The sequence below is a fragment of the Monodon monoceros genome, unplaced genomic scaffold (genome assembly GCF_005190385.1).
Source record: "Monodon monoceros isolate NGI ecotype Baffin Bay Population unplaced genomic scaffold, NGI_Narwhal_1 Super_Scaffold_21, whole genome shotgun sequence".
NCBI lineage: Eukaryota > Metazoa > Chordata > Mammalia > Artiodactyla > Monodontidae > Monodon > Monodon monoceros.
Genome location: NW_021703778.1, coordinates 19,961,463 through 19,971,552, shown reverse-complemented (window position 1 = coordinate 19,971,552; position 10,090 = coordinate 19,961,463). Strand labels below are relative to the sequence as shown.

The following is a 10,090-nucleotide window of genomic DNA, read 5'->3' as shown; positions in this document are numbered from 1 at the left end:
ACACACACACACACACACACACACACACACACACACACACACAATGGAATACTACTCAGCCATAAAAAAGAATGAAAATTTGCCATTTGAAACAACATGGATGGACTTTCAGGGTATTGTGCTTAGTGAAATAAGCCACACAAAGATAAATACTGTATGTTGTCACTTATATGTGGAATCTAAAAAATAAAACAAACTAATGACTATAACAAAAAAGAAACAGACTCACTAAGAGAACAAACTAGTGGTTACCAGTGGGGAGAGGGAATGGGGGAAGGGCAGTATAGCAGTAGGGGATTGAGAGATACAAACTACTTTGTAAAAAATAAATAAGCTACAAGGATATATTGTACAACACAGAGAATATAGCCAATATTTTGTAATAACTATAAACAGTATAATCTCTAAAAATTTTGAATCACTACGTTGTACACCTGAAATTTATATAATATTGTAAATCAACTATACCTCAATTCTAAAAATAATTTTTTAATGAAAAAATATATGTGATGTCATGTCTAGGGGCCAAGCTTTACCTTTATTATTCATACCTCAGTGTTTCTGATGCTAAGAGACTGGTAACCAGCTTTGAAAAGACACCTTAGAAAAGGTAGAATACGACAGAATAAAGTAATGGACAGATGGAGACATGTGCTTACATACCTGCAGAAATTCTCTCTCTCTTTTTTTTGCCTGCTCCATGCGGCTTGTGGCTTGTGGGATCTTAGTTCCCTGACCAGGGATGGAATCTGCACCCTTGGCAGTGAAAGCGCTGAGTCCTAACCACTGGACCGCCAGGGAATTCCCCTGCAGAAGTTCTTAAACCAAAAATTGCATTCCTAAAATATCCCAGACAAAACAGTTACTGAAAGACACAGAAGTGATTATCAATGATCATATTTGTGAGAAACACACCCATCCCTATACTGTGTGAGTTTGTGAACTGGAGAAGCTTTTGGGTCATTCAAACCATTTGGCCAGTAGAGAATAGCATGCTGTTTTTGGTAAATACCTTGGTCTGAGACCCAGATTTGTAGCCGAGGACCTTTAAACCATCTAGTTAATTTCTCTTGCTCATTCATTTTTTTTTTTTTTAAATCTCAAACTCCTAATTTATCCCTCCCCTTCCCCTTTGGTAACCATAAGATTGTTTTCTATGTCTGTGAGTCTGTTTCTGTTTTGTAAATAAGTTCATTTGTATCATTTTTTTTTCCTTTTCTTTTTTTATTTTTGGCCATGCCGCGTGGCTTGCAGGATCTTAGTTCACAGGGACTGAACCTGGGCCCTTGGCAGTGAAAGAGCAGAGTCCTAATGACTGGACTGCCAGGGAATTCCTGTATCATTTTTTTAGATTCCACACATAAGTGATATTATATGATATTTGTCTTTTTCTGTCTGACTTATTTCACTTAGTATGATAATCTCTAGATCCATCCATGTTGCTGCAAATGGCATTATTTTTTTCTTTTTTATGGCTGAGTAATATTCCAGTGTGTGTGTGCACACACACCATATGTTCTTTATCCATTCATCTGTCAATGGACGCTTAGGTTGCTTCTGTATATTGGCTATTGTAAATAGGGCTGCAATGAACGTTGGGGTGCATGTACCTTTTCGAATTAGAGTTTTCTCTGGATATATGGATCACATGGCAACCCTAGCAACTCAGTTTTTAGTTTTTTAGCTTGTTCATTTTTAAAATGGGTAGTAACATCTATGTCATAGAAGACTGTGAAGATGAGGTGACAGAATGTATGCAGAGAAGTCCTTTGAGAATTGGACAATATAGTTTTTAAGATGCCACTTGCACTAAGCAGTGTATGTCATCCCCTGACTAAATGGGATTAACTTCTTATTTGCCTCTCTACCTTTAACAAGAATAATACAAATTCTTTTGGAAAATACATACTAACAGGTGCATTTAAGAAAAAATACTTTGCTTATTGCAAGGCAGAGGTATCTTACCATCTGCATCAGGCTAGACTCTTCTGAAAGTGCTGGAACTTCATATGACTGAACATCTCCAAATAGTTCTGTGCATTCGAGCAGTTACAAGTGTGTGCTTATCTTTATTTATTTAATTTTTGGCTGCGTTGGGTCTTCGTTGCTGCCTGTGGGCTTTCTCTAGTTGCGGCAAGGGGGGGGCTACTCTTCATTGCGGTGTGTGGGCTTCTCATTGCAGTGGCTTCTCTTGTTGCGGAGCACGGGCTCTAGGTGCATGGGCTTCAGTAGTTGTGGCACACAGGCTCAGTAATTGTGGCTTACGGGCTCTAGAGTGCAGGCTCAGCAGTTGTGACACACAGGCTTAGTTGCTCTGTGGCATGTGGGATCTTCCCGGACCAGGGCTCGAACCCGTGTCCCCTGCATTGGCAGGAGGATTCTTAACCACTGTGCCACCAGGGAAGTCCCTATTGTGTGATTTAAATGAACCACCTCTTACCGTTTTTTCTTGTATGTTTATTCGGCATAGCTGATGTTCCGTAAAATGCGAGGCTTAAGTGAATTTCCGGAAAATGTCTCAGCCGCTGGCGATGTCCTGTCTCACCTGACGTCCTCGGTTGACCTGGACTTCGGTGCACACCATCCCCTCCACGTGACAATGCTGCCCAACCCCTCACACCTGGAAGCCGTTAACCCTGTGGCTGTTGGGAAGACTCGCGGGAGACAGCAGTCCAGGCGGGATGGGGACTACTCTCCAGACGGTTCGGCTCAGCCTGGGGACAAGGTCATTTGCTTACAGGTACTAGTAGCTTCAGGAAGTGAGGCCTGAGGTTGGAAAGACCAGGAAGTAAGAATGTCCAGGATGGTAGTTACGACAGGAGATGGCAGATGTTCCAGATGAAGTTGAGATGAACTTTTGGGAAAAGAAGATTTTTGGGGTTCTTTAAAAAATTAATAGCAGATGTGAGGTGTAGTCACAAGGCAACTGACTTTTATTTTTGACTGATTTTTAAAAAAATTTTTAATTAATTTTTTTATTGGAGTATAGTTGATTTACAGTGTTGTGTTAGTTTCAGGTGTACAGCAAAGTGAGTCAGTTATACATATACATATATCCACTCTTTTTAGATTCTATTCCCATTTAGGTCATTACAATACAGTAGGTTCTTATTAGTTAACTATTTTATGTATAGTAGTGTGTATATGTCAATCCCAGTCTCCCAATTTATCCCTCCCCGCTCAAGGCAACTGATGGAGGTCTTCACTATGTTTTTCCTTTCTTGAGTTATGAATTAATTAAGGGGATAGAGACCAGCATACCTGCTACTGTTAAGAGGACAGATGTCATTACTTCTCTGAAATTATAACCCACTTGGAAACGATGTGGTATCTGTCTGTCTAACAAGGCTGCAAGAGTCTGGATTTATTTTATTTGCTTGTTTGTTTGTTTTCCAATGAAGGTCTTTGGCATTAAGGCAAACAATACAAATTATATAATGTATTGCTTCCTCTGCCCCCCACTTTTTGGTAGCCCAACAGGTATACTTTAGAGGTTTATACTGTGGGTCACATTTTTCTTCTGCAAGTATTCATATAAATATGAACGTTTAGGGACTTCCCTGGTGGTCCAATGGTTAAGACTCTGCACTTCCACTGCAAGCTGCGAGGGTTCGGTCCCTGGTCGGGGAACTAAGATCCCACATACCACGCCAAAAAAGTAAAAACATAAATATGAACCTTTAACTACTGGATAACTACTAATTAATCCTGGATATCAGTAACTGAGTCTTCAAACCCAACGGAAATAAGTAAATCTACAAGGCAGTAGAATATTTGGCTACATATACAAATAACCACATTATCTTATTGTTAATTTTCCATGGGCCAGAAACTTGTAGTAAATAAATTGGGGGTAAACAGAATTGGATTTGATTATGTTATAGTATTTCTAAATAGAAATCTTCAAATCATTAGCCAGACATTCTCTTCACCTTTCACTTGAATTCATGAGACTCTAAAATATTTCAGTCACTCACATTTTCCCAGTACATTAAGCTGATCTTAAGGCTGATTTCTGAAGTAAGAGGTGAAAGTGGCATTTTCTTTAAAGTGATAAGAAACTGCGCTCTTCTCTCTACTTTGTGTTCCCAAAACATTTTGCCCTGCTGTGTCTGCCTGGGTCTTGCCTCACTCAAGTTCAAAATTCTAATTTAATGTGGGAACTTGAAATTTGGAGTCTATAAAATCATGGTGGGTGAGACTCTGGATACTACTCTTGCTGTCTGTCTTCTGTTCATCTTGGTCCTGGATGTGGTGGAAGTGGATTGTCATATGTGATCCTCTGTGTGTGTCCAAGCCCCCTGCTGTGTTTGGCTGAGCAGTTTCCACTGCCCCCAGCATTCCTTGGGCCTTATGGACCCGACTCCTGCAAAGCTTTATGAGCATCATGGAGTGTTTTCTCTTTTAAGACAGGAAATAAAATTAGCAGATGACACATGGCTTTAGTGCCAAGAACCCTAAGACTATGATAAAATGACGCAAGTTATGAACAGATGTTATGTTCTCAGCAATGCCTCTCCTGTAAACGCTTTTGTGAAGGAGTGGAAGAGACACCCAGCTCTCTTCCTTGCTTTACTGGTCTCCTTTTACATCATTACTCCACAAGAAGTCCCATCAGCAAGGAGGCCAAAGGGTGTGGAGTGTTCAGATGCTAGGAACCCCTTGACCCTGTGTGGACCGCCGTGCAGCTGAGGGTTGGACTTGACAGTGTAGCCCGGTGTAGAAAAGACAAGGATTCTGGAACCAAGAAGCACTGAGTTCAGATCCTGGCTTTGCTGCCTTGTAGCTTGGCGTGCTTGGTTCTGTTCCTCAGGTTCTCTGAATCTCAGAGGTCAATGGGAGTATGTTACATTCCTTATAGTGTTCTGAGGATTAAATGAGAACATAGTAAGTTCCTTAACCCAGGCGAAAGGCTTGGAGGGGTGGGGAAATAAGTCCAAAAAATGGAGGCATCAGGACTTTCCTGGTAGTCCAGTGGTTAAGACTCCACGCTTCCAATGCAGGGGGCACAGGTTCCATCCCTGGTTTGGGAAATAAGATCCCGTATGCCATGCAGCGTGGCCAAAAAAAAATGGAGGCATCACAGAAGGTCTAGTCCTTGGCACGTGAAATATGTACTCTTTCTGAACCTTGGTTTTCTCATCTGTGAAAAGAACAGTGGCGATTCCCTTACCTGGCCCCTATACCTGATTGTTGAATGGATCAATGGAGATAATGTACATAGCGTTGTGGAGGTGACGTAAGGGTATGTTATCACTACACCTGGATATTCTAAAACGTCAGTCATCCCTGTAGGCCCTAGCAATGGGAAGGTGTGGGCTGGAGATTTCGCTAAGCAAAACAGTGCTTCCTTTCTTAGCCAAAATGTTTTACCTATATACAAATTACTCTTTTAGGACGTCTTCACTGTCATTAAAAAAATCTGCTTCCAAGGATTCCTTCTTTTTGTTTATTTATTTATTTATTTTTGGCTGTGTTGTGTCTTTGTTGCTGCACGCGGACTTTCTCTAGTTGTGGTGAGCAGGGACTACTCTTTGTTGCGGTGCGCAGGCTTCTCATTATGGTGGCTTCTCTTGCTGCAGAGCAGGGGCTCTAGGCACTCGGGCTTCAGTAGTTGTGGCTCGAGGGCTCTAGAGCTCAAGCTCAGTAGCTGTGGTGCACAGGCTTAGTTGCTCCGCGGCATGTGGGATCTTCCCGGACCAGGGCTCGAACCCGTGTGCCCCCCTGCATTGGCAGGCGGATTCTTAACCACTGTGCCACCAGGGAAGCCCAAGGATTCTTTCTTCATTCATATTTAGGTCTTTTATTTCTGCTATTATTAGAGCCACAATGGTTGCCATATCAGGTCATTTTAATTAATTAATTAATTTATTTATTTGGCTGCGCTGTGCAGCTTTCAGGATCTTAGTTCCCCGGTCAGGGATTGAACCCGGGCCATAGCAGTGAAAGCGCCAAGTCCTAACCACTGGACCACCAGGGAATTCCCCATATCAGATCATTCTATTCTCTAGCTGAGCATTTTGGCTGTTTATGATAGTAGCCTTTTATTTAATAACTTTTTAATTAAAATACATTTGTCATATAACATCATGTAAATTTAAGGTGTACAACATATACCTTATTGATATAACAGCCTTTTATACAGCATGAAGTCAGTGGAGCTCATACTTTCTCCTAAGGTCTGCAATTCCCTCGTTATTTGCTTTCAAGGTTTCTAAAAAAAATGTACCCCCTTTTCTACCACTTTCCGTTTACCAGTTTTTTTGGTTTTTTTTTGCGGTACGCGGGCTTATCACTGTTGTGGCACGCAGGCCTCTCACTGTTGTGGCCTCTCCCGTTGCGGAGCACAGGCTCCGGATGCGCAGGCTCAGCGGCCATGGCTCACGGGCCCAGCCGCCCTGTGGCATGTGGGATCTTCCCAGACCGGGGCACGAACCCGTGTCCCCTGCATCGGCCAGTGAACTGTCAACCACTGCGCCACCAGGGAAGCCCATACCAGTTTTTTTTCTTAATTAATTAATTTTTTATTGAAGTATAGTTGATTTACAATGTTGTGTTAATTTCTGCTGTAAGCAAAGTGATTCACTTATACACATATGTATACATTCTTTTAAAAATTCTTTTCCATTATGGTTTATCACAGGATATTGAATATAGTTCCCTGTGCTATACAGTAGGACCTTGTTGTCAGGTTTTGTGCTATTACGATCTAGCAGACTTCACAAGTCCTGGAAGAATAGCACATTTCAGAGGTTCTCTTATAATAGTATTTTGCTCTTTCCCCAAAGCCTCCCTTCACTTGTGTATGATACACTTACACCCCCATGCTCCTGTCTTTGCTGTCACATCATTCTCATTTATGTTCACAGTGGTGGCTAATACACCCAGTGGGAATGAGGTGATGTGAGCTAAACGCAGTCTCGTTTTTTGGGGAAAATGATTGGGGAAGAGTGAGAGTTCGAAGCTGTGCATTGGTCTTAGTGTCTTGCAGGCTGTTTTCGTGATTGCTTTACTGGAGCTGATTTTCCTTCTACACCTCCAATCGCCCTTCTGTGGTGCTGCTGTGAGCACTAGCGTGTTGACGGGCATGTGAGAAGTGATGGGTATAGGTGATGATGTGGGGCGGAAGGAATAGGTCAGCTGGTGGTGGCTGCAGGAGGAAAAGGGCTGATTTAGCATCTTTGAAAGCTGCTTGAGATCAGCCTAACCATTCTAGGAAATCCTATAACCGGCAGATTTTTAGGAGGGCAGGGGAGCAGTGAGAGCATGGTTGTTTTTATTCCTGTTACTATTGAAAACCTAAATTTCTCCATCCCTTACGTTCATTTTCTTTTTTTCTCCCCCATGATCTAGGTTCACGGTGATGCTTCTTTCTGTGGTCAAGGGATTGTTCCTGAAACATTTACACTCTCTAATATCCCGCATTTCAGAATTGGTGGGAGTGTCCATTTGATTGTCAATAACCAGCTGGGTTACACCACTCCTGCAGAAAGAGGAAGGTCTTCCTTATACTGTAGTGACATCGGTATGTAACACAGGGAAGAGTTGATGCTGTGGAGTCAGACAAGGAATTCCTGGAGAAACTTCTAGTTCACTCAGAACAGTGAGCCTCACTGCTGGTCCCATTTTAAATTTTGGATCAGATATGGCCAGTGGTCACCAACAGTGTTGTTAATATTCCTTTAAAAGTCTGAGTGTGATCTTAAAATCCAAGGAAATAAAACAAGAGTAGAATTTAGAGGGTGCAATCTCAAAATGCTTAAGTATCTAGTTGAATGATCTGCTGGAATCCAGAGATAACACAATTAGTACAGCTAGAGCAATTGTCTTTAGGATAATCAGATTTGGAGTACCCAGGATCACAGTCAAAGAGGATATGTTCAACCGGTAAACTTGGCCAAGTGGTCTGGTTGGAAATCAGATGTGAAGAAGCAAAGTCAGCTTGTTTTAACCTGTGGAAACTAGTAGTATTCAAAGAAACACAGGGCTTTTTATTATTCATTCCCTATTTCACAGAATTTCCAGAACTGTTAGATGGTAAGAACTGCTCTGTTTTTATATCTAGAGCCTGGCCTGGATGCCTTTTGGGGCTACCTATATGAATTTTTTGTAATTAGTTAGGTAAAGATTTGAAAATTCATTCTCAATCTTCTCTTTGGAGAAAATCCATTTTTTTCTTGGATACATCCTTTAATGACCCTTTTATCTCAGGAAGAAAGATAATAGTCATGATGATAATAACAAATAAATATCAGTTATGATGTACCAGGCTCTGTTAAGCACTTTATATGCATTAACTCGTTGCCTCTTTAGGACATCACTAAGAGGTAAGAGCTATTATCCCAGTGTTACAGACAAGGAGACTGAGATTCATAACTTTACCAGGATCACACAGAGCTGGGACTTGAACTCATGCTTGTCACCTGGCCTCTAAAGTACAGGTTCTTTTTTTTTTTTTTCCATAAAGTGCAGGTTCTTTTTTGTTTTTTGGCCTCACCATGTGGCTTACAGGATCTCAGTTCCCCGGCCTGGGATTGAACACAGGCCACGGAAGTGAAAGCCCAGAATCCTAACCATTAGGCCACCAGGGAACTCCCAAAGTGCAGGTTCTTAACACCCAAGCCAAACTACCCCTAAGGACAAGGGCTGTCTCCCCATGCGGCAACAGGACTTGGCGGTAGGTTCATGGGTTGACTAGCTGGTCTCATCTCCAGCTCCTCTGCCTCAGGGAAGCTTGTGGGCTGCGCCATCATCCACGTCAATGGAGACGGCCCAGAGGAAGTGGTCCAGGCCACGCGACTGGCGTTTGAATACCAGCGCCAATTCCGGAAGGATGTGATTGTTGACTTGTTGTGCTACAGGCAGTGGGGCCACAACGAACTGGACGAGCCCTTCTTCACCAACCCGGTCATGTACCAGATCATCAGGTACAAGGATGAACCGTCATGCGATGTGCCCTTTCCCCCACAGTGCTCACATTATTATTTGTGTTAGACACTCTCCGGTAGGGCGACCAGCTTTCCCAGTGTGTCTGGGACATGAAACTTTCAATGCTCAAACTGGGACAGACCTGGGCACACTGGGATGGTCATCCTATGGGTCGCAGGAAAGCGCCCCATGTTCTTCCAACTCTACATATTTCCTCAATGAATAGGCAAAGGGCAACTTCACCCCCTCACTTAGCAGAGGGAGGACTGAACAGAAGACGTAGGCAGAGCCTTGCCCGAAGCTGCTCAGTGCGACATTGACAGGAGCAGAAAGAGAACCTCCGTGATTCACCTCTGCAAACTATAGACGTGGACCTACTTTGTGCCTTGGCAAGAGGTTACATGATGGATTTTAACGAAGTTCTGAACTACACTGTCCAATGTGGAAGCCTCGAGCCATAAATGGCTGTTGGACACTTGAAATGTGCCAACTCCTGAAGGAGATGTGCTGGGAGCGTAACATATACACCAGATTTCAAAGACTTAGTGTGAAAAAAAGAGTATAAATGATCTTGATAATAATTTTTATATTGATTAGGTATTGAAGGGACAATATTTTGGGTATATTGAGTTAAATCAATATATGATTAAAATTAATTCCACCTCTTGCACCTTTTCTAATGTGACCACAGGGGAATTTTAAATTACACATTGGCTTGCGTTATATTTCTGTGGGACAGTGCCAAGTCAGAAGGTTCACGTGATGGAGAGGAGTGTGTTACTTTGGGATTTCCTATTTATTTATGTATTTATTTATTTGGCTGCACCGGGTCTTGATTGCGGCACGCAGGATCTAGTTCCCAGACCAGGGATCGAACCTGGGCCCCCTGCATTGGGAACATGGAGTCTTAGCCACTGGACCACCAGGGAAGTACTAGGATTCCCTTCTCAGATGCTAGAAAGTAAAGTAGATCCCTCTTTCCTGCTTTATTTCCTCATAGACATAAATTAAAGCAGAGGAATAAACTTGGTGATATTTTATGGGCCTTTCTGGTCGTGGGTAGCAGACTGCCCTTGGAAGAACAAATCTGGTTTCTCCATTTAGCTTTGAACTTAGCACCTGAATGACTTGATGTGACTCAGGACCCTGCTTTTAAAAATAT

At 42.4% G+C, this 10,090-nt stretch overlaps 1 protein-coding gene across 3 annotated transcripts in view; it reads left to right on the top strand.

The window, feature by feature from the left end:
• The window catches only part of DHTKD1 (dehydrogenase E1 and transketolase domain containing 1), a 52,821-nt gene that overhangs the window by 19,192 nt on the left and 23,539 nt on the right, over positions 1-10,090 (top strand). For all 3 annotated transcript variants that reach the window (XM_029238408.1, XM_029238407.1, XM_029238409.1), the window contains exons 5-7: positions 2,471-2,740; positions 7,354-7,525; positions 8,729-8,927. In XM_029238408.1, the coding sequence (XP_029094241.1) occupies positions 2,471-2,740; positions 7,354-7,525; positions 8,729-8,927 (641 nt within the window). The remainder of the gene's footprint in view (positions 1-2,470; positions 2,741-7,353; positions 7,526-8,728; positions 8,928-10,090) is intronic.